This window comes from Lonchura striata, chromosome 1 (genome assembly GCF_050655825.1).
Source record: "Lonchura striata isolate lonStrDom1 chromosome 1, ASM5065582v1, whole genome shotgun sequence".
Lineage (NCBI taxonomy): Eukaryota > Metazoa > Chordata > Aves > Passeriformes > Estrildidae > Lonchura > Lonchura striata.
In genome coordinates this window covers 84,424,319-84,450,101 of record NC_140703.1, presented here as the reverse complement: position 1 = coordinate 84,450,101, position 25,783 = coordinate 84,424,319, and the positions used below count along the sequence as shown (strand labels likewise).

Below are 25,783 nucleotides of genomic sequence, written 5' to 3'. Positions count from 1 at the left end.
TTATGATTTTCTATAAAATTTGTAATTAAACTCTTGGTTTCTGATCCATCCTACGTAATTTAAAGAACAAAATGGATCTGACACTGCACGCAGCATAACAAAAAATTTTATGATAGTTGTAAATATTATAGGCCATAACCCAGACATACCCCATTTTTATTGAATTATACAGGAGGATTTGCATTATGCCTGCTCATACTGCAGATGATGACAAATATTGCTCTAACTCCCATACCTCCCACTGCAAAGAAGTCTTCCATCTCCATTATAAAATGTGTTTTAAGAGCTGTAAAAATACAAGTATTTTACTCATTGTGGTTTATTTACAGTGAGCTTCTTGGAGATTTTTAAAGTCAGTGCTCTCAAACTCACTACAAAAAAAAAATTTTAAATCTCTTTTTCATGTACAGAATAAAATGTCTGCCTTTCCAGCCAGGCTCACAGAAGAGGGTTTGGAGGCAGATCCCCCTCACACAAGTTCTTTTATCTCCAGACAGCCAAAGGGTGTGCAGATAAAACAATAGGTCAGCCACAAACACACAAAACACTTTCACACCAGGAGGGGAACCTTTATAATCACATTCACCCAGTTCTTGCTATTTACAAGGAAGATACACATACTGTACCAAAAAGGTTCCCAAAGGGAAAAATTAGGAGACAGTTACTTCTAGTAAAAGCACAAAGCCCTTCCTCCATACAGGCTTTGCACTGTCTTAGCTGATGCCTTTACAGCATTTCCAGCCCCACAGGGCAATGCACCCCTGCCCCACAGAATGTCAGAACTGCTCTGTTCTGCACACCCGTGCAATGAAACACCTCTGGGTGTATCTACCTGTAAAATAGCATAGCCCACTTCTCACCTGGACAGAAGAACCATAGAGCAGCACGCCCTGGCTAAGCTGCCTGTACCAGATTGTTTGTTCCACCTTGTTCCATTGGGCTGTGCAAGTCCAGAGTACAGCTGCCCTGTGGGTCTCTCCTGGCTAGTGAGCAATGAGAACATGCAATGCCTTATTGTAAAAATTGCCCCCAGAAGAGCTTACTGGAGGCACAGCTGTGCCCACATGACTGCTTCTTACAGGTACTGCTTCTTACTGCCTCGTCTGGGCTGAAGAGCAGTGAATTTACAGCACTGCTCTAAAAGCCCTGACATGGCTGCTTACTAAGCCACATCCCTAATCCAGAGACCCAGTGCTACAGGTAGGCCACATGCCTCTTGGTATCCCAGGAATGTGTTCTGAGTCTCAGCAGGACCACACACAGAAGCCAGATTAACAGTGCATGAGAACTGAAAAGATAAAAATCCTAACAGTTTAAAAGAAAAACACAAAAACACAGATGAAACTTGGTGTAGCTTTCCAATGTTATTGTCTTCCTCCCTGTCTCCCCAGAGGGAGCTTAGACTCTTCCATTTCCTAATGTCTTTTTGAGTTTTTTTATGTGTGTATGCAATTTTCCAAAGCCAAATAGGAGGAAAATGAAGCAAAGCAAGGACTTTTACCCCATGGTGTCGCAATGACACCTGGATGACACACAGATACCACACCAATGCATTGACCACTGGGGAGATGCAAAGACACCTGTTAGTGTGTCTGGCATCACTGCTGGAACAATGCCCTGTGCATGGACCTTTCCTGGAAGGTACTGGCCACTGTGCAAACAGGTTTTATAAAGGAAAGGGACCAAGCCTGGGGTTGTGGAGAAGAGCCATCTCCAGAGGATTAGGTCTCTCCTGCCTCATCCCAAGACAACTTCCCCATAGGAGTTTGCCTGAGCCTCTGCTCCAGCACTGAACAAGTTCCCATGAGCTCTTACCTCCTGCTTCCTACTCCCAAGACACTCTGCACCACCCACTGCCTTTTCTGATTACCTTTCCTGACAGCTTCCCCAATTCCCTGTGGGAAAATACATGGCCATGATGAACCAATGACAATGTTCTGCTTCCCAGCCTCCCCTTCTCCCTTACCACCACAATCCAGTGATCCCATGCTGATCTTATCAATCTGATCTGATCATGTGTTCAGGAAGGAGGGGAGAGGCTCAGCTCCAGACATGCATATCAGCTCCATCTACCTCTCTGCTTCCCTGTAAACAGTAAGTTTCTTCTCCCTATTCTCTTACCCAGCCACTGTAGCTCCTCTGTGTCTCAATCCCACATCACACACCTGCAAGCATCTGCCTGTCATGCAGCTGGCTCACCCTACCCTCACTGCTGAGGCTTGTTTCCTCCTGGAGCCATGATCTGTGCTTCTGAGGCTTCTCCCAGCTTTTCTATCCCTGCTTCAGTATCAACCAGATGTGACTAAGTTACAAGTGTCCACCCATCGAGCAGGAGAGAGGTTCCAATTCCTTCTCCACCAGGAGTGATAATTCTCATCTCTGTTAAATATCAGTAAACTTGCAAGTAAGAGATCTATCAAGAATGCCTTCATAGAGAAAAGATTCAATCACTTAGTACCCAACACAGACTCCAGTCCTCAAGGTTAAGGACTTGATCCTTGTGAATTGTATGGTGTCTACACATTTCCAACCTCTGACTGAGACATCTACTACAGTTCAGACATGTCTAATGATTCTCTTCATCCTCACTACCCACCCCAGCTCTACCTCAGCACTTGCTCTCTTATTAATTTTCTGATATTTAACAAGAATATATGCTATGTTCTTAGTTTAATTCTCTATATAAGCCTTTTAATCAGAAAATTCAGATGTTTTGCAATCAAGGTTTCCGTCATCCTGATGGTTCCCAGCTAACTGTCCTGTTCCTTCCACCCATCAACTTTTCACAGTCTATTTTTCATGGGACAGAAACTTGTCACAGAGATCATGGAAGACTGAGGCCACCAGTCTGGACAGTGGAGAGACTGGAGGAGCCTGAAATGAGACCCAGTGCCCACCTCCACCAAGCTCAGAGGCAGCCAGGAAGAGCAGATGGGATGCTGGTGCCCAGTCTCAGTGCTGGTGCATTTTCCTGCTCGCAACACGTCCCACCATGACTCAGGGTTGTGATTTGGGCAGAAAGACCTGCTCAGGCTCTACTTGGGACATGATTGGAATTGGCAAAAAGGTGGCATAAAAGGTGGCTCACAAAGTGCAGTACTTAGCAGGCTTCTGACTTGACCCACCAGGGGAATATTCCATATGTGGCAAAAGATGCAGCCACCACTGACACAAAGGCAAGATCTTGTCTGCATTAAATTCCTCACTGTGTGATAACACCACAGCCTTTATGAAAAGCCTTGCCACCATTTCTGGCATTAAAAAAAAAAAAAAATCAACTCCTAAAATTTTGTCTTATCATTGCTGGAAACAGATAAACTGTTCTATCTGGCATTACAAAATAAAAGAAAGAAAAAAAAGTCAGCCTAAGGCAAATAATTTACATGGAAACTCTTAGCCCAAACACTAAAGTTTGGCAACGTAGTGAGGAATTGAAAACTGAGTAATGTCTGCTGCTGGTGCTCCCAGACCCACCTATAATGTTCACAAGGTAAATGTACACTGTATTAGCTGTGCCAAAGCAGATAAAGCAATGTGTCTTTTCAGAAAAAAATCAGTTCTTAGTTTCTCAGTAAGTTAAAGAGTAGAAAAGGAAAAATTGCAGACAATACACATTCAAGGACTGTGAGAACAACAACCAAATCTTGGTAGGTTCAGAACATGACCGTAAGAACAGATTCACATTCTGAATCAAGGTCACACTGCTACATGTGACCACAGCACAAGCTAGTTCCTTGGAAAATGTGTCAGTTAAAAAAAGTAAATACATTCCATAACCAAGGTTTTCATTTTATACTAAAATAAATCAGAGCATTCCTAATTAGGTCTGGTTCAAAAAACCGCTGTGTTTCCTAGAAATATGCTCAGTAACTGTTTGGTTATTTGAGTTGGCACAATGGTGAGTTAGCCCACTCACAATTAGAAAATAGGAAAGTCAGTCACAACTTTCTAATTCAATAGGATATTCTCTCAGAAGTAAAATATCTCAGTTTGCAATTTGTATAAAAAATATTTTTACCTAAAAGCTATGAAAGGATTAAGCAAAAATAAAACATGGTTTGCTCCTGCCTTTCAGAAAAGCCAATGGCAAATGCTCCACACACTGAAGTAGAACTGGTTGGGTTTCCTAATCCATCAATAGCTGAATTTTGTATCTGTCTTCCACTGATAAAATGCTCACATTCAAGACATAAAAGCAAATGGGTCAAAAACCTGCAGCATGTGAAGTCTGAGATATTTCCCCTTTCACAAAATGTTTGATATCACAGACAGAAATAAAAAGCTTTGGAAATAATCAGAAAGAGAAAGATAATATCAAACAAAAGTCACGATTTTCATGAATGAAATCCTTACTCTTTGAAAGCCAGAAGAGTCTAAGGTTACCCCTCTAACTTATTAGTTCTTCCAATAAAAAATAAACCTTTTATAGGAAATCTGACATCTTCTCATAAGATACATATAATTCTGGCAGACAAAAGTGCTATTTAAGTATAACAAAATCTCTAGTTGACAACTGCTGCTAAAAGTCCATACGCCAGATAAGCGTGGGCATTGCACAACCCTCATTTGCTGTGAATGAGCAAGGCTGGATACTGCCAGGAGTGTCGTGGTGCTCTGACATATGTGCCCAGACAAGTTACTCACTATACTCAAGGCATCCAATACCTGTGAAGAGCAGTGTGTGAGCAGCCAGCCAGTTTCCCCACAGCCAGCTCTCCAAAAAGATGATCTCTTCTGAAAATCTGAGATAGCACCTGTCATGCACTCAACTTCATTAAAAATATATGGCTCTGGGAGCCTCTTCTCATTTTAGAATGTGTTAATACTGCATGTTAAGGTCCTTATGAATCTTCCAGGTTTTCCCACCGTACATGGAAGAGCCATTGTAAGCCAGTCCCTCCACCACCTCAAATTAGCTTTTCCAGGTAAAACCATTCTCAAAGGCCCCAGCTCTCCCATGACATCTAATACTTATCATTCATTACATACAGGTAAAGGCTATTTACTCTTCTGCTCATCCCCTTCTCTCTTTGTCCCTATCCCTCTACACCTTTTGCATCACAGCTTTTCTTGGATATTGCTCTAATTTGTCTTTGAGGAAGGATAAAGATGAAATATGATGTTGTAAGCCAAACACTGGAATAACTTTAATGAGATATCATATCCTGAGTTCACCACAGCTTTCCTGTGTGGCTGGAAGAGAAGCATTAATTTCAATGAAATCCAAGTTTCACTGGAGTAAGAGTAACCCTCCTTACTAACTTTCCCTCAAGGTCTTCTGCAGTGAATTTCCACATCTGAAGTTTCTTTCCTTTTCATCAGAGCAGTCAGTGTAGCCTGCAGCTGCTACAGGCAAGGGAGCTGCTTCTTACCTAATCCAGTGGGACAGGATCTTTTCATAGATCCCACTGTGATAATTTCAAACAATTTAACTATTAGTAAATTCAACTTATATTTATAAGTAGGTAAGTATGTATAGAATTGTTCGCATTTGATATATGCCCGTGTTCTCAGCCCTCGAATTTCACTTTTGTTCTGAAGATCTGATCCTGTAAAAACTCAAATGCAGGAACAACTTAATATATGATCAACCATGACAGCATCTATGGGACTATTCAAAGTACTCCTGGCAAAGGATTATGGCTGACCTGCACGTGGCTGGATTGTGTGTAGGTAACACAAGGAAATATATATATTCATATACTCAGCTACTGATACAGCTTTTAAAGTGCTCTAGAAACTGAAGAGGTAAACTTATACAGACTCATTCATTCTATCAAGAGACTGATAATTTCTCAGATGATACACCAAGTACCCAATATGATCATCTGAATTAGCTAGCAGTTCAGGAATATTGATTTTAAATTGGCTTAGATAGGCTTCAACCTGAAATATATTAACTGTAATCTGCCTGCAATAGGCTACTAATAGCCTGAAATCTCTAAGTTGGCATCTCATTGTTAATGAGCTAAACAGTGCATGTTTGGCATCCAGTTATTCTGGTGTCCGTAAATATCACGTGATTTTTGTGTTGGCTCTGTTGGTTTCAAGATCATTAGGTACTGAAAACAACATACAAGCAAACATATTAACTACAATGTGCTAAGAAGCAGTTCTAGCTCACAGAGAAAATGACTGCCTTCAAGGCTAGGAAAAAACACCTCTGGCATGAAACAGTGACTTCTAGTCATGGAATTTTACAAAGTATTTTAGTATCTGTCCCTTTTTCAACCACAAGAAGACAGCAGAATTTCTAATGCATTTTAACAGCAATGCCATTTTTAGGAATATATTAAATAATTAACACTAGTGTACATGCTGTAATTTGCTAAATGCTTTTCAGCTGTACAGGGACACAGTTCTTTCCAAAACAAAACTGAAAATTGGCACCCAAATGCTAATTCAGACTTAGAAGACACATTCTTCTGACCTTCTGTCAGATAAAGCTTTCTTCGCTGCTTGTGCTGCAACCCTTTTTCTGTGGCTTACAGTTCAACCATTTCTTGTTGTCTACAGAAAATGAATTTGTTTTCTATGTCATAGCATTTTTCTCTTTTTAGCATTAACACATTATATTTTCATAAAAAGTTTTTATGAACTTGCGTTTTTAATATGTTTTGTTTATTTTAAAAATCAAGAGCCGAGCCTGCACATTACTGATGCAGAAAGCATAGTAATGGAAAAAAAATGCCTTATTTGTCAGCTGAAATAATGCATGCATTCAACCAATTTTTTTCTTTTAAATTAGAAATTAGGAAGTTAAATGTACATGCTAAACCTATAACAAAAAGAGGAGGTGACTATTGCTCTAATCTCCATTTAGTTGGATACCTAAACTTTCCCATGATTATTGTAGGACCTGGATGTTTAGCTCTAGGAGAATACTTTGAAACTCAGGATTTTAGTATTAATTTAATTTCCAACTAAATCCTTGAGTTAGGTAAGGGATAGAGAACAAGTGATTAAGAGACATTTTTAAAAAAATCACCAGTGACCTTAAAAACTGCTGAATTTCATAACAATATTAGGTCAGACATGTAGTATTGATTAATTATTTAGGACAGTAATTCACATTAAAGGAAATTTACATTTCCCTGTCTTTAATAATATTTTAATGTTAATTTCATAGCTTGCATTCTTGTAAAATGTTGGAATTTTTATAAAGTCATCTTCAAATGACTTTTTGACAGGTTTGCACAAGTCCTCAATGAGTATCATACAGCTTCACATACATACGGGATACATATCCATGGAGATAATATGTGGAAAGTTCATTAACATATACACATTATTATATCCATCAATTTAAAAGATTTAGATTTAAGGAATTAAATACAAGTATGTAGTGCAAAAAATTTTAGTGTAACAGTTCTTGCATTTTTACATTACATGTAACAGAAGGGTACAACCCTGATAGTAAAATGCTTGGGCCTATAAAGGCAGAAAAAAAAAATTTTACTAGCTTGCTGATAGTTTGATTCAGAAGTCATGGGATGCATATGAAGTCTGATTTTCAAAACCTATGGGAAAGGCAGTGCAACAGGCAACTGTGATGAGACTTTCGATAGAGTAGTGCTTCCAGCTCTGCAGTCCATGATGGACTGAATCATCCTCCTTAGTGCATTCAAACAAACAAACAAACAAACCAAAAAAAAAAAAAAAAAAAAAAAAAAAAAAAGAGAAAAGGAAAGGGAAAAAGAAAAGCCAACCAGACAACCAGATAGCCCAAATGTCAGAGCACTTGTCTTCATTGTGCTCAGTACTGGTGGTTTTTGCATCAAGCCACTTCTCTATAAGGTATGTCCATTTTCTTCTTACGTAGCAAGGAAACATTTGGGCTTTCACCATGGAACAAAAGTTACTAGTGAAAGTGCACTAAATGTTACAAAATTAACAAAGATTCTCTGGAATTTTTTACCCGTGCTTTGGACATGATTCTCTTAAGGCAAAAAAATTACTTGGACCATTCATTTCATTGTAGATTCTAAAAGGATTTAATCAAACAGATTTCTCTTGCCAACTGTATTAGGTATAAAAGTATAAGTGAAATCAAATGGCTTTCTTGCAAGCTACAAATACATAGACTGAAGCAGGCAAATTTTAATTTCAATCTCCTTTCATAAGAAGTTTTGGGCTTACACTCTTTGGTCTTATAGCATATTAAGAACATAAGGAGATCCATTTTCATACAAGTTTGCTTCTTGGATAAGAAAATACATTTAATTTTCATCCAACACAATTCAGCTAGGGCAGAAAGAATTCCTGTATTCCAGAGGGCTTTCCAGTTGCTTCAGCCTCATAATTTTTCCCCCAACTGGCCTCCAAGCCCCTGCTGACAATGCTGGCTTTGCTTATACTGAAAAGTAGTGCAGGGCAGGGGATGCCTGATGGGTACATAGAATTAAAAACCCCTTTTCCCATAAAATGCTGTTTTTCAAATAGTGTTGTTCCCATCTGTGTAATAGTTTTTTTTCTGCATGTTTAAAAGTAAATCTGGAAAGACTTTATGACTAGGCTTAAATACTCACTAATTAACTATAACTAGGCTTATATATCCACCTCTAATTATTGCATGATTAAAATAATAATGGTAGGCTTTTTTGACTAATCAAAGAAAAATGAATGTTTAACTGAACATTTCACAAATGTTTCATATCAATCAGCAAATAAAGAACACTTGAATTTTTATTGCAGTATTTACTTGTGCTACTGAGAGCTCTGTAAGACATCAATGAATATAACAAACCCATTTATTTACAGCATATTTGCTCTCACTAGGATGGAAATGTGCACAGGAAAACAGAAAATGTTCTCTGAGATGTCTTAATAAAAAAATATGTAAATAGTTGGGAAAACAAGATCAGCAGCATATAACAGTGGCAAACTCCTAAAAGAAACCTAAATTGTTGCTGGCAGATTTTTCCCTTATTTGAATAGACAGGTGAAAATTCCCCTTTAGGACAGCGCATGCAGAGCATGCATGGTTTCTGAAAGAAAATTATTGCACAGGGCTGGCTTCCAAAAATACTGTGGCTATAATACAAAATTAGATAGCAAGTATGTGAATAACAAATACCTAAAAAAAATTAGATTCATTTGATAATTATATGAATGTAAGATAAATATTGTCCTTTAATGTGCACTCTGACCACTGAGGATGAAATTTTATGAACAGCTTTCCAGTAGCACCTGGATCTATGCAATGATTTCTCTCAGGTTACTGGATAATTTGCCAGATTATATTTCAGGTGGACTAAACCCCCAGCCAAGATCATCATTCACCCACAGTAAACAAGTGTTTATACAGAGAAAAACATAAAGGGAGAGAAAGTTAATAAAGGTGAAAAGACAGATATTCTACTGGCATAAAGTACAGGTTCGCTTTCTTATTTTTCTTAGAGATGCTCAGATTCCTGTATAATTGCATTCTTTTTAGTGGTGGAGAGCTAAAAAATCACTGCAAAGGAACCAGACTTGCAATAACAACATGAGCAGGCGTGGCATTGAAGTGTTCAGACTCCTCACCTAACAATCTCTCCAAAAAATGCAATTTAACTCTAGAAAGACATTCCAATTAATGCAGCCTTATGGTAACCTGCTGTATGGTTCAGATAATCTATTTGAAATCTGAAGTGATAGACAAGACCTCCATTTGTCACATCTTCTCCTGCAGATATGTGAAGAAAAAAACAGAACTCACCATTATTCACCAGGACATGGAGTGGACAATTCTTTGCTCTAAACTGCTGCACAAATTGCCGTATAGACTTCATGGAAGCCAAATCACAGTATAAAAACTCCACTGGGAGAGAAGAGGAGATAAAAACAAAGAGAGTTAAGTCAGTTACAATGACACAAAAACACTTAGACATCAAGAGGACTCCTGTGATAACATCACTAGTGGAGTAAAAGTTTTAAAAAGATAATGGACTTTTGAAAATCATGGGTGAAGCTGGTCTCAGGTTCTTCCTTTCTCCTTCTTCCCTTCATTTCTATTTTTAAGCTATTGATTCTTCACAGAGCAAATAGGAGCAAAGTGGCTGTCAGGAGGTGAAGGAGGGCATCAAATGAAGCAAATATGCACCAGCCTACTGTTCTTGCTACTGCTACCATTTAGGGAGAGGAGCTACAGTACTGTGGCAGCAAGATGATCAGGACATGGCACCTGGAAATCAAACAGGGAGAGAAGTCACATCAGACACTGCAAAGTTTCCCCATGTTCCTGGTGCAAATATGCTGCCCTTTGTTTTTTCCCAGATTATCTGCTAAGTACCTGTGGTTGAAATAGTTTATAAAACAAAGCTTTATTGCCAGTAGGAGAGACAAGCAGTAACACACTCTGAACACAGCAATTCCATTGATCATTAAAAGCAAATAGAGCATTTTAAGTAATCCATGGCTTCTATGGGCATCCAGGGACATTTGGTATCCAGGTCACCTGGGAGCAATAACCAGCCATGAAAATGTCATTTAAATGTGGGTAAGAGTCTTGCTGACCCTTGGCTTTAGCAATGGCAGTGTGATTTGAGAGCAACATAGCTCACATGAATATTGTGGGTGGCATCCTGCCTATGCTGCTGATGTCAGTCAAAGGGCAGGGTGGCAGGGGGCTAGAAATCCTGCACCAACGAGATTGCTCAAGGGACAGAGTGTCAGTGTGTCAAAACATATTTTGTACCCGTATGTATTTATTGCCAAGAAAACACACATCAAACAGGTATCCGTCCTCTTGTCCAAAGTGTTACTCAGCCATTGACCTACACTAGAATGCTAGAAAATTAATTAGTCAAAATAAAAAGTATTACTTAAATCCCCCAGAAACTTTAAACCCATAAGGTCTTAAAATTCTCCTTCTGCAGTTGTTCAGCTTTCAACCCCAGGTTCTCACTGCCTCATCAATTGCCTTGCCTTGCATGAAGCCATGACCGGAGTTATGAGCCCCCAAGCTATTAAAAACGGGACCACACTCACGGTACTAAAAGTGATTTCAGCATCTATTGTAATAAAAAGGAAAGGCCTAAAGCAAGGAGGCCCGTGGGCTGAGCAGGAGCGTTCCTGTCAAGGATGCTGCAGCACAGGCACTGGGTCTTCTGAGCAGCGATGTCCCCGATGTTCCAGGTGGAGCAGCACAGGTTCAGTGGGTCAGAAGCCCCCTTTTTATCCTGCTTTTTGTCCATTTGGATTGGTTTCTTTTTGGATCCTTTTCATTTGCATGAAGGTTTAAGGCACTTGATTGGTCCATTATGGTTCTGTCCAGGCTGGCTCCTTTTGTTTGGGGGGTGGTGCACTTTATTTGGGTGTATTATGGTATATTGAGTACCGTATTTCTGACAACTACCCCTTTAAGCCCCTTTTGCCATAACCAAACTAACAGTAAATGCTTCACAACTATCAACTATTTTACAATAGTTTCTAACCTATTTTTAAAAATTATGAAGTGGAAAGAAGCAATGCCCCCTGCCAACAGCAGTAGCTGTCCCCACACAAACAATCCAAATTCTTTAGAAGCTCTGCAAAGGGGAAAAAGAAAGAAAATTATGACCTTGTCCAACTGTTTTAGTCTTTTAAAAAGTATATATTACATGCCAGGCTTTTGGTTTGTTTCAGCATTACCTACATTTTAAGGAAGGATATATGATGCTCTACCACAGATATTAGTCTCTCTTCTGGTTTTCTACTTGCCACTGTGGGAACCCAAGTCAGCTAACTGTTGTCAACTCCACCCTGCCAAGACACAGGGGCTCTAAGGTGGATTTGCTTGAACCTCCTCCATAAATTTACTTTTCCAAGGAAGAGCAAAAAGTGTTTTAAATTGAGAAAGTCAAACAATACTGAGCAACCTTCTGTGACTAGGTCCATCAGAGAGAAAGGCAAAGGCTGTACAAAGCATCTCCCCTGGTTCACTGTGTCCTTGCAGGGTGAGCCCTTACTGACCTGTTTTGTTTCAGTGAGCTCCCAGATTTCCCAAGCTGGCGCAACCTCTGCACAGATGCTCAGTCTCCATGACAGTTTGGACCACCACATGAAAGGACTGGGGTTTCAGAGGTTCACCATGTTTTCCCCCCTCCCTGCTGCCCTCTCTCCTCCTAGCCCCAGTGCTGCTGCCCTGTGCTCCACAGGAAGGAACAGCCACCCCCTTCCCTGAAAATGGGTTCCCCCACCTCTTCTTATTAAAGAATCAGCCTTTGAAAGAAGGGAAAATTAAAGAGATACAGTTCTTCAAAAATGCCTTTCTGAGAGGAGGATTAACTATTGGATAAATAGGCTCCAGTGCAGGCTGCAATAAGAGACCTTTCCTCTTACTCCCTTCCCTGGTCCATCAGGGATGTTCATCCTGTCCCTACCAAGGCTCTGAGCTATAATGCCTCTTAATAGCATGTCAGTACAGTAAGAGATTAGGAAGGCCTGCAGGCAAAAAAGATAAATAAAAAGAAGATACTCACAACAGTTATTTAATTTCTTTCCAGGAGAACAGTTTCTTTAGTTCCCTTAATATGAAGCTTTAATAATCCTTATCTATTTGGAGCCTATACAGCATTAGGCCTCTGAAATTTTCATAGTGAATGTATATAAATTATTCAGTGGCATTTTTCATTTAAACAAACAAACAAGAATTCTTAGATTCTACTTATAAAATAGTGTAAATACATTTTTTTTCAAAGTGGCTCTAACGTAACACCATTTCAACAACACTGTCCCATGAATAGAAGTGGACAATTTCTTGATCTCTCTGCCGACCTTTAGGCACTCAGCAATTTTCCTTAATTTCACTGAAGCCCAACACCTGGAGATGATAAGGAAATGTAGAAGTTATTTATTTCTGTCAGTATTGCTCAGGCCATTCCTCCTGTGGCCTAGCTGCTATATAAAACCACATGAATGGCACTGTAATTGCTCAGATATCCAAAACCTGGTCATAATAAATTATTAATAATTAGTGCAACAATGAGTGAAGACCTAGATGAAGCTTTATCCTGACTCTGCTGTTGTTCTACTTCATTAGGCAGTTCATCAAGGAAAGAGATTAGGGAAAGCATGATCCGCTTCTTAGGAGGCAGTCACACTGCCAGTGGAGGAGTCACTTTCAATCCAAAATTATTTATCTTGGTACAGGAGACACTAAGCCTTTATCAGCTGTGGTATTTTGTGGCACAATGCAGGCTCCAACCACTTTTCCATCACCAGTATGGACTCTGACAATATTATTGACTATTGGTACTACATATGCAAGACCTCCGAGGACATCCACTAAACTAAATTTTAATCTCTTTCCTTATCTGACCTTGCATTGCCAAAAGAATGGTGGTTAGACAATGTGTGCCAAGAGAGTGCTTTTTAGCCTGACCAATGCAGTCTCATCCCTCCTGATAATTAACTTTTTGCTGCAGCTGTCTGATCTCCCCTCTCTTAATTTTCCAGTTCTGCACAACAAACGCTGTCCTTCATTATGACTGTACAGTGCCCAGACTAATGGCACACTAGGCCAAGGCTATCATTACTGAACTGATTTACTTGCTTACTTGGGAAGCATGTCGTCATAGTCAGTATTTGTAAAGCACGTGCCATCAAAAGATCAGAGCACGCTTCAGAGAGGAAAACAAACAAACCAACCAGCCCCCCAACTTTTCTTTCAGCTCACAGGGCCAGAGTCCTGGCTGGTGCTGATTCGTGTGTGGCAGGTCTTTGCCAGGGAGGTGGATCCGCGCTGACCGCGGTGCCGTTCCCATAGCGAAACTGCCAAAACCTGGCTCCAAGCCGTGTGCTGACTCACAGGCAGGGCCTTGAGCAGAAACTCAAGTTTCTTCTTCATCCCATGGTGATTTTTTTAATCAATGTACTGGAGAATTACAAAATGAGAAGCTAAGAACAATGATAAGTTTTTAGACTATTTTGAAGCATGCACAAATGTACTAAGCACAACAACTTTTTAGATGCCTTAGTTAATAAAGACCAGTGTTCAATAATGTGAACAAATGACCAAACTGGATTGTGAACTAGGAATGTAACTAGAATTACTTCAGGAAAGCAAGAATTCCAGTGTTTTTCCATATAAGATAGGTATGAGCAAAAAGATGTGCATTAACAGCAAGAAAACTGAAACATACCAAAATTCTTGTCTTTTACCACAATAGTGGCCCCTCTGCTTTAAAATTTAATAATCTAATAAGTTTTCAAAACTACCTAGTTATTTTAATTTTCTGTATGCTATTAAGTACAAAAATGGAGTGTAGAAGCTACATACAGAATATCTGCAGCTAATGCTACTGAAATACTCAAATTTCTACCTCTACCCCATTTTATCTCTCCTTTTCCCATACTACTTGCTTTCAGGCCCTTCTGTAGTGGCAGACATGCCTGTATTTCTTTCTTCACACACACTGGATGTGTCCCATGTTCTTATCTAAATAATTTTTCCAATGAAAGGAAGTACATCCATAATTGTCAGACACTGGCTAAAATTCTCACTCTTAAAAATACTTTTCTATTATTTTATTGTAATTTGATGACTCGGTTGTCAAAGAGTTATTAGCTAATGAAATACAGAAGGCACAAAATTTCCCAAAAGACAGCCAGGATTACTTACACTATTAACCACATATGAATAGATATGTATATGATGGTGCTGCAATTGCTGCTTTCCCTAATTGCTTTCTTTCAAACATGTATCTGCCTGGTGCAGCGACTTTTTAGCCACAGTGAAATTAGTACAATGTTTTCTAGCTGCATCTCAGGAGGCCAAAACAGACCCCACAAGGCCATACTGGCTGCCATGTGGGACACTGCTGAGATCGTGTGCAGTGCTTGTTCCTGCATTTTACACCCCTTGCTTGCTTGGTCATGGTAACTAAAATGAGAGAGCCTGAATGAGTGGCATCTGGTAGCTCCTGGAGAGCTTTTTGACATGCTGAGCCCCATGAAATCCAGGAGGAGGCCCAGCGTTAGGAAAGCCTGACACAGACCCCGAGTGCTCACACTCCCCTGAGCTTCCCCCTCAGGGTCAACTTCCCCATTTCTGTCTGCCTGCTTCTTCACACTATTACCACACCTTTCTTCACATCCAGAGTTCCCCTCCTTTGTTTCTCACACCAGCACAGTTGCCTGTGACTGCATATTTCCTCTGTGTCTGTATCACAGGGCATAAAAAGCATGAAATGGGAATTTCAGTCTGCTATGGAAGGAAAATTCAGAAGCAAAAAAGAATGGATAGGTATTTCAGTGAACAATCATGGATTGTAACTTCTGAGATGTTTACTGGTCATCTGAACACTGGAAAATGCAATGTTTTCACTCCCTCAAAGACTACACCACTTAGGTTTGGTTTAGATCAGTTTAAAATAAGGCCACCTACCAACTACCACCTTTTATGCATTCAGCTCTAACTCACCATGTTGAAATTTTTATGGACAGCTACAGCTCTGCTTCAGCAGAAATCATGAGCCAAAGTTTACTTGTTTTTACTACTTATGCCACAGAAGTTTTCTATTATGCTCTCAATGCCTTTGTGTTAAAAACACGTGCAAGGGATACTTTCTAAGGAAAGCTGCAAGTCTGCCCAGAACTTCAGGGAGCTGAGGACTACAGAAAGGATTGCTTTTCCTGTTCCTGCTTGCCACCCATCTATCCAGTGTCTGAAGACAGCAGGAAAAGTTACTTCAGCAAGGAACAAGGAATGCTTCCTAGACAAGATAATGAAAAATGGTGTTTAGTAGTCAGGTATTCATCTTCAAAAAAGCATCTCACAGGTACATCTCATTCTGGTTTCTGTATCTCCACAGAGGGTTATACTTTGGCACTTCTCTTACAACAGCAGCAAGAAGAAATGCTGTCCTGTTCATGAACAACTGAGCATGATTCTGAGAATCTGGACCTCAGTGCCATGGGGATGTTTATCAGAAAGGACCCTTCATGACTCAAAAACCTACCATCTGCTAGATGCTGTATTCAGCTAGGGAAGTTCTGTCAGCAAGGCAGCAGGTGAAAATGAAGTGCAGCAAACCTCAGGAAAGAAAGAGCATGAGCTGTGAGAAGACATAAAGCAGTACTGACTGGAGTCTACTTGCCTTTTTTCATCACTCTGCTTTTACTGCAAGTGGAAATTCAGAAGTGATTCTACACTGTTAACACACACTTGTGTTTTATCATTCTGCAGGCCGAGTATGTGCAGCAGCACACAAAGTCCCCATCTACAAAATATAACTCCCATTAACAGACTTTCCCTACTTTGTCTGGAACTCACACAAGGGCTGTGATGAAAGTTCTGCTCAGACATGCATGATGACAGAACACTGTATGCTATTCAGGACCATAAAATGCTTACTTTGAAAGAACTTCTCAGTAAACAAAACCAAACAAAATCCTTCAGGTAAATAAGGTCTGTACCAGCCAACTGCATATTGAGGACAATGAGAGGCAGCCAACATAAATGCAACAAGCACAGTGTCTCATGATTATGCCATGCTCCTGCCTTCATGCACTATGGCCTCTACACCACAAGCACTATATAATCTCCTCCATTCTGTACTAGCAGTCAAGATTCATAGGGGTAAAGCCTTAAATTGATTAACACACAGAAATTCCTACTATGCACACTCCTACCCATGACACTAGTTTGTGCTTAATTCCAGTTGTGGTTATGGTGACAATTTGTAGAACTTTGATTCCTAGTCCTTCAAATTATTATAAACATGTGATCTTAGACCAATGCCTGCTGGGCATTTTATAAATTCTTCCCAGTATTATTCTCTTTTATTAGCCTGAATAATTTTGTGGCCCTTTATCAGACCACTGATCTTTCACAGACTATTAACAGAAATAATAAAGCATGGGTAATTCTAGAGCAGCTTTACTGCTCCAGCTGACACTTGTGATATATCACTGAGGAAGAAGACAAATGGAAGACATCCATCTGTCAAAGTGTGTGAGTGCAGTGGCACAGATCAAGCATATTTAAAGATATACCATTTGACTACTTTTTATATTAAAAGATACACTCACAATTTAAGGCAATCTAGTTTGTCTACAGCCTTTCAGCAGGCAAGCAAGCACCCAAATTCAGCTGTTTCTTCTCTGAGCCATCCATTCCAGCACCTCTAACTTTAAAGGCAGTATAAAGAGATGAACTTCCTGTGCCTAATGTCAGCCTTTGTAAACAGCCTCCGTGTGTCATCCTCTAGCCAGTTCAGGGAAACAAGACTGTATCAGTCTTACAGCATAAAGAGAAATAACATCAGGCAAATATTAGAAATTAATGTGTTTTTTTTCTTCATGAAAGTTCAAACTTTTTCTGCTCAAAGAGCTACTATAAAATTAAGGCACTTTGTTGTTTAATTTCTTAATCATAGAGATTTACCCCATTGTACTAAGATAAATGGGAGAAAACATCTTCATCTTCATCTTCATCTTCATCTTCATCTTCATCTTCATCTTCATCTTCATCTTCATCATCTTCATCATCTTCATCATCTTCATCATCTTCATCTAGGAGCTGTTTTCTTTCTCAGAGGTGGAAGAGTAAAATAAAGAAAGGAATTGGCTTTCAGAAACTGAACAGTCTGCCTTAGCTACTTCCAGCTTCCACAAGAGAAGTGTATGGCCTAGTACAGTGATCCTTTTACTTGTTACACTCAAGAAACACCCCAGCGGCTCTTGTGGACTGGTTAATCAAAATGAACAAGATTTAAGGAAAAAAAACAATGTTCCAGTGCCATCGCTACCAGCAGCTCCCATTATTGCTAAAATGTCAGCTCATCACAGGAGAGACCCCTGAACAGCCTCACAAAGCAGAGTGCCAGAGTACTTGGACCTAACAGGAGTACAAAAGGGAGGGAGTCAATCTAAAGCAAGACAAATGCCTAAGTGTGACACTGGTGGTTGCAGCACCAGCTGGGATGTAATTTAGACATATTATCATTTTAGCACCATTCATACAGGCATGGCATGCTCTAGGTTTTCCAAACATGCAAACAGTGCTTTGCTGTATATTATCAGACATTTTCTGTGCAGTGGGGCCAGAACTTGAAAAGAAGTAAGCTGCCATCAGCTTGTCAGAAAAGTAACCTTGGGAGGCGATGGCAGCAGTGGGATCTACAACCAGATCTCAGGGTGAGAAAGGTTATCTCAGCTTCCTGTGGGTAAAATTTCCTAGAGAGGCTTGGCTTTTTTAGAATAGCCAATATCAATACCAGGCATATATATAAAGTTTCCTCACGTGCTTCCTCCTCATAAGTTCAGGTGCTCATAACCCAGGTTTCTGACTGTAGGGAGACAATGACCTCTGCTATCCTCCCCTGTTGCTATGGGAAGACTTTGTTTTCACCCTGCTGAAGAACCATTTCAGGAGCTCCTTCTGTCACCATTTTGACTATCTATGGGTGTTCCCTCACATAAGGTGAAAGGAAATATGACTTTGGCTCTTCATAGGACCATAAAGAGCTCTGTGAAAAAATGGTAAGAAAATGCCATGGCCACATTAATTTCAGTCTGAGCCAAATATTCAGAAGGAAAAAAAAAATCTGTTGCAGTGAAAATGTTTCTCATATCTGTTTCTGAGGACTGAGAAAGGCAGCCTTCCTCCTGTTAACAGCAAAGCATGCTTTCTTCCCTCCAGAAGGATCAAAACCAAAAGGACATGCCCAGGTAGAATCCCTCTGATTCAGGAGGACAGAAGAGCTCACAGTGAGGTTCTGAAGATTCATCATATATGGACAGAAGAGAAGATGGTTTAGAATACCTTCTTTGCTATTATTACCCTCATTGCAGGGGGATTGGTCTGGATGATCTTTAAGAGTCCCTTCCAACCCAAACTATTCTCTGATTCTGTATACTTTTAAACATATTTTTCTCTTCCTTCCTAGTGAACAGATTTTTATATTAAATTTCATTGCTGTATTTTGTGAGTTGTAGATATGGCGTTTTTTCCTTCTCAGGTGGCATTTACTCTTTGGAATGGTTTAACTCTACACTGTGACTTACATCTCATTTAAAACCTAAAAATACATGGCACATACGCAATGCACCCAACACATTGTCCTCTATTGACACTGTCGGGACTGAAACTCAAGTGAAGAGCTTTTTGGATGCAATATAGAGTCAAGCTGTTAATGAAGATAAAAGTCAGCAAGGCTTATAAAATATGACAAAAAGAAAATGTGCTTCAGCAAAAGCTAGGAGCATGATTCTTCCTAGAGATTACGCTGAGTCCTCAACCGATTTAAACTGGTGTAGTTTTGCCAAGTATACAGAGCTGTTATTTGTTTCCAGTTTCTCAGCTCTGGATTTGCACATTCCCAATGAATCTTGGATTGCACAGCTTTAAAGTTAAAATATCAAATCACTTGCACAAGGATGCACAAAAGCATATGAAAAAGAGATGGCAAAAAAAAATGGCCAGAGACATTTTGCTGGTAGTCTTTTCCTTCAGAATATTTTATTAGATGAGTATCCTGACTAAAACAAGCACCATCACTCATCTTGAGCTGCTTCTGTCTCAACTTGCAGAATTTTTTTTCTACATGAACAGCTTACTTTTCACAAGAAATTTAAATTTATTTATTTATTCAAAATGCTTTCTCCAAGATAGCCAAATCCTACCAAATTCAATCCAGCTTCAAATTAGATATTAGATACCTTGCTCATATCTGTACACTCCTAAATCTTGCTTTTTTTAACCTCCCTAATTTATTTAATTTCCACTGTGAAAGAAGCCTTCACATTCTCAATGCATACATTTTTGGAGGGAGAATTAACATGAGCTTCTATGAAAAACAGGCTGTTCAGAAAGCAAGAGGTTTGCTAACACAGGGCCTTAATTACAGACAGTCATAGAGCCATAATGTTTGTAGAACTGACATTTTGTTTTAGTTGCTACAATAACAAACCTCCAAATCCAATAAGACTGGTTTTGGACTCAAACGGCTTAGTGCTGATGATACCCCACTTCCCACAGTAGGACTGAGCTGGGCCACTTGGTTGTTGTTGGTGCAGGTCTGGCTTCTGTCATGGATGTAATTGTCAAGAGATGTGAACTGACTTGTAACCTTCAGTCCTGTAAATTTTACCTGCCATTCTAGTATCAAATGCTTCAGTCAAAATTCAGAATGCAACCAACCAGCATATCCTACTCTGTCATGCAGGAGCTTCTTTCCATAGGCGAATATCAAGTATATACTTGGAGAGCTGAAATAAATCACTTCTAGTAGGACATTTGTTAGTCTGCCTAGATATTTCATAGATAACATCAAATTTTGATTCCTGGCCAGACTTTAATACCAGGGAATCATTATGTGATGGCAAAACAGATCTCCCATTGGCTACATTTCCTGAAAAGAATATACATTTTCTGAGAATATTTACTTACCTTTTCAAAACCACAGAAATAAAAACCTCTGGTGTGAAGAAGCATGTTTGTAATAAGCTTCAGTATTACCGCAAAAAACACCTCAGCAAATATTCTGCTTCACACTCTCTCAGGTACCACAGAGAGGCTGATAATGTCTCTGCTTTGTAGTACTTCAAGGCTAGAAGCCTTGCAGGGTCAAAGAAAATAAAAAAGAAGGGAATAATATTTCCAAGCTCCAGGCAAGAACAACTTGGAGTTGTGAAAAATGAAATATCTAGACATGAGAACTATCCATAAAACATATTTCGACAAAGACTACCTTCCTTTTTCCCAGAGGTTTTCTGCTTTTCCCTCTCATGTTAGTCCTAGTTCTCATGAGGCAAGCTTGAGGGGCTCTCAGATCCAGCTTCAATCCATTTGCTTTTCTTTTTTTTCTCTTTATTTGGAGATACTCTTTGCATGGATAATCAAGTCACTGCTCCCCTGTGGCAGCAGAGGTAGCAAATGTGGCAGAGAGGAGGCAACAGGAGCAGGTAGCAGGGGTGGGAGAACTGCAAAAGGCCAGGTCTACCCCTTTAGATTTAGGGCCAGGTTAATCACAGCTCACCTGGTTTCACCCCATGGTGGCTGCTCTCCCCTCACAGCCTTGCCCCACTTCATCCCACCCACACAGGGCTGCTGGTGCAGCTGCTTCTCCTGTTCATGCCAGCCTATACCTGGGACATTACCTGGGTTATGGTAAGGCAGTATCAATAACCTTGCATTGCAATGCTGTCGTGCTTTCCCACTCCTCCAAGAATCAATTTATATAGGCTTACTTTTTCTTTTTCTTCAGCTCTGACATGAGACTCTTTCATGCTTAAGCAAGCTTAGGTCTGTAGAGGGTTTCTAAGATATGATTCATCTGACCTGTTTCACAAATCTAGTTTAAGATGAGATGAATCATGTCTTACAACTATTTATTCCCCTCCACAGACTGCAAAAGAAGCTTGGGGACACTGACTCAGATTAAAACCCCTGCATTACGAACCTCAAAAGTTAGTTGATTTCAATCCTAGTGTTCAGTCTCAACTACTAATGAACAAACAGAAAAGAGGTGAAAAAATCAGAGAACAGGGAATGTGTGTGGATGACTCAGTGTTATTCACCATACTCAAGCTTTTGGGAAAAAAAAAAAAAAAAGAGAGTGAGAACTTCCAGAAGAATCGTGCCAAAGGCTCATAGATAGTTGTAACACAAAGAAAATTCATGCTGGAAAAGGATAAGAAGTCTTGCAGGGTGTGTTTAAATTCCTCCGTTATTGTGAATGTCTCTGAAATAACTGTGACTTCAGAACAGAAAATGTGAGATACTGTGGCACACTCTAATTGACAAACACATCCCAAGAGTCAAAGACAGTAAAGATAATTGTAGTGGCTGGTTTTGGTGAAACTGTGTGTGTACATGCACGTAACTGAGACTGAGCTTAAGCAAACTGCAAGACATCATAATTTTATAATAATGACACTATAGCTATGCATCCCAGGTGAGAACTGGAAGCTTTGCTGCTACTCAATAAATCACACACCTCTCACAGTTACTAATCTGCTGCAGAGATCTTTCAGGCTAGCAAAGTGACAGGAAAAAGAAGTGCAGAAGAATAAAATGCTAAGAATAGAACCAGTCTCTTGATTGCTGCTTCACAGGCTGCCCTGTACACTGGATCCCACCTCCTTTCTCTTTTTACTTCTATACAAATAGGTATTTCTTATTTTTTATGAATGTATTAATATAAAAAAGGCTTTAGGTTTGTTTGTTTTTTTTTTTTTCTTTGAGATGGATTCATCTTTAGGCAACTTTAGATCTCTCCCCTCACCCCATCCTGTTTTATTGCTTTGTTATTCTTCTCATCTCACCTCCCCTGCTGGTACTCCAGAACTTTTAACATTATCACTCTAATGTGGTGTCCCTAGTAAGTAATGGGGCTTTAAAGCAATTATCTTTCATAGCTAATGCTGACCTGGAATTTCAGGCAATGTAAGCCAGAGCCAATGAGCAAGGAGCCACAGGGTTCTTCTCCTCCATCTCAACATTCAGTGCTTCTGGTATTTTCATTCTTCTTGAAGGCAAACTGACTTTTGGACATCTGCATATTTCTTACCTTTAGAAATATGCATCCTGTGTATTGTTCAATATTGGCTCATGCTGATAAGTACTTTCATTAAACATGTTGTGAAAATTCTTCCTTTTGTTAGAAAAAATAACCCTGGGAAGGCTACATCTGGCTGGAAAAGGTATACTAATTTGGGAACTATTTAGGAAAGAAATAGAGACTCTTGACTGCCTAAAACCCTCTTTCTTTTCAAGAAAAACAAAACAAACTATTTTTTCTAAAGGTGCATCTGGGGGAGGTACCAGGCGAACAAAAAGAAGATACTGAAGTCTTTCTTTTATTCAAAAATCCAACCTGTGCATGACAGTCTTTTTCCACTGCCCTTTACACCAACTTTAGGGAAAGAACTACCTGTAAAGGTAAGTCTCTGCATTCCCATTCAGTCTCTGGATTTTATGGAGATACTTCATTAGCTAAACTCATTTTTAAAAGATGTTGGTGAGATAGTTCTCTGGGTCTGAATTTCTCACCTTCAGAAGGGACACAAGGTATGGATCAATGTGTCAGTCGAATGACAGTGAAGGCAGCAAAGCTTGCTGAATTGGTGAAAAGAGATGTATAGCACAGTTCAACACATAAGAAGTGCATGAATATGTTTCTATGTACACCTGCTCTCCCCTTAGCAGGGAGGAGACCAGCATCAGAATGGCCTGTCTTTTAAAAGGAAAAGTCCCGGCACTGTTTTTTCCCTTTGGTGCACATCCTTCAGGGAAAAGCCTTTAAGAGGGCTGAGGGAGAAAATGGATTCTCATTTGTCTGCTTATTCCCAAGTATAACTCAATGCAGTTAAAATGGATTTTTCCCCATTCTCTAATCTAAGAAAAATAAATGCAGAAAAACAAACCTCTTTTAAATTTTGCATCCTCTGCAGGGAATTAATAATGTATGAAATTATTCTTCCTATGTTTCTGATGTATTATTGGCATTTACTTAATGAAGAAGCTAGAAATTCTCCTCACCATAGACTACAATTCCTAATTCAGTAAAAAGTGTGATCCTGACACTATGAAGAAGGAAATTAGAGATCTGCACCTGGCAGGATACTGCATCTGAGAACACAAAGATTTTGGATTTCTGCATATTGATAAACTAGCATTTTTGGGGAAAATAACCTCACACTCACATATTGGGGAAAAAATCAGATAATAACATTTATTAATTTGAGCATGAGATTCTAGCAGACAACCTTTAAAAGCAGGTCTGGATCTGAATGGTACTGTTTGAATACATTTTGAATTGCTGCAGAGCTCCAGATTAATAGTGCTGCAAGATCAAAAGTCTGTGATGCAAAATTTTAGTGTTGCAAGTCATAACATAAAACCCACACTGCCTGCTTTCACCAGATTCTCACTCACCAAAGTGCCTCCATAACCCTCTGTTTATGGTTCAGCTTTACATCTGTACAAGGCTGAATTTCACCTCCAATGCCACAGGACACATCATACCACCCACCCTAGTGCTAGGAAGGGTGGTGGGTCTCCTTCCTGCTCTCCCCCTCCTATCTAAGAAAGGGCAGAGGAGGTGAACTGATGCCCACTTGGGAAAACATGCCAGCTCTGCCTGGGAAAAACAGGGAGTGGGGCTACTGTGAGGCTTGGAGCAACCACCCAGCCCTGGCACCATTTGTGCTTCTTCTGGTTACTTCATAGGAGTGACACAGATTCCTTCAGCTGTTTTTTTTGGGGGGGCCATGTAAAAAGCTCTGGAACAGCACATTTCTAATAGGTAGGTAGAGTGCTAATTTAATGGTAAATTATATATTTGGGTTAGCAGCTTGGCTGCTTTGTTGCTCGGTTCTTTCAGACAACTTGGATGGTGGCCATCAGCTCTCTGTGATTTATCTCTATTTAATTTTTCCACTTTTTCAGACCTTTGGCTGTTGGTAATTCAATTTCTGGCAACTGCAGACCTTCACTCCCTATTATAAGTTACACCCCAAGGCAGACATACTGCCATCTGCACTGCAATGGAGGTGGCAGCTAGTGGATGAAAGGAGGCAAGTGTCCAGATGCCACTTGGGCTCTGAAATAGCTTTAATATACAAATGACTGTTTGGATTAGAAATATTATCTAAATCCAAATATGTGCCCCTCAAAAACATTAGGGTGCTCTCCCAAGGGATCACTTCACTCTGTACCCCACTTTTGCATTTTGCTTGTCCTGACAGCTTTCATGGATAAGGAAAACTAAGTATTTTCCTTTGCTCAGCCTCCAAAATCACCAAAGGAGGAAATAATCCCCATCCAGTCATCCATCACACACACGAACTTCACTTCCCACATCTTCCCTGATCCTCTCCTCCCAATCTCCATGCTCTCCAGAAAAAACCCTTCTTTTAGGAGATTTGTGTTTACAGCAAATCATCAGCTGCTTCTTTCCTGAGAAAAATATCTTGTTCCCAGCTACTGGCAGCAGCTTCCCACAGGTGGCTGGCACACACTAGTGCCACAAGGTGCTGCTGCACTTAAGAGCAGGTAGACATCATCCCCTGTCCAGCAAGCCTGAAAATTATGCAAACCTTGGCCTGAATTAAAGTGAGATGATTATATTATATTATTATCTCAGGATCTTTCTAAAAAGCTCAAAAAGATATTACCTACTGTGAGGTGAGAAGACAATCCAGGAATGCTCAGATCAGCAGTAGTATAAGCCAATCTTTCTGGCCTCCTGCATGACACAGGATCTGACCCACACACACTCCTGAGTCAAACCTATAATTTCTCAATGAGCTATGGCACAGCTTGATGAGCTACTAGCAAGAAACAAGGATGCTGCTGCTGCTCCATGAGCTGATTATCCTGAGATGTAGAAAGCGTTACATCTTCCTGTCCTCTGATGAGAAAGGGAACTACAGTGGTTATCCTGCATGATAACCAACAGTGTGGAGAATTGTTCATGACACCACTGGAGAATTCCTTTGTTTCTTTTTATGTCTCCTTGAAAAAATATTTTAATGTACAAACCGCAGGTTTATTGGCATCTCCTAAGCAGAGATCCACCTTATTATCTAGGCAGTGTTTCAGCTGTCTCTACCCAAAGGCTTCAGTATCTCTCTGATAATGTATCTCTAAACTTCCTGGACTTCACAGTGAGAATGTGAACATTCCATTTGCTTCTTGTGGATGGGCACAACTATCTGTAATAAACATGCCACAGCCTATGTGGGCAGAAGCCCACCATATGCAGCCTTCATGTCTCTTTTAGGGATACCTTCCCAAAAAGAAGAGGTGAAGTGAGAATAGGAGAGTCAGGCTCTCTAACACTCATCCTCTGATAAGCTGCTCTGAAAGTCA

The 25,783-nt window shown here is 39.9% G+C and overlaps 1 protein-coding gene across 4 annotated transcripts in view; it reads right to left on the bottom strand.

Moving 5' to 3' along the window:
• Window positions 1-25,783, bottom strand: part of DHRSX (dehydrogenase/reductase X-linked) — a 160,549-nt gene that overhangs the window by 50,391 nt on the left and 84,375 nt on the right. For all 4 annotated transcript variants that reach the window (XM_021546634.4, XM_085582182.1, XM_085582174.1 and 1 more), the window contains one exon: window positions 9,701-9,802. In XM_021546634.4, coding sequence (XP_021402309.2) covers window positions 9,701-9,802 — 102 coding nt within the window. The remainder of the gene's footprint in view (window positions 1-9,700; window positions 9,803-25,783) is intronic.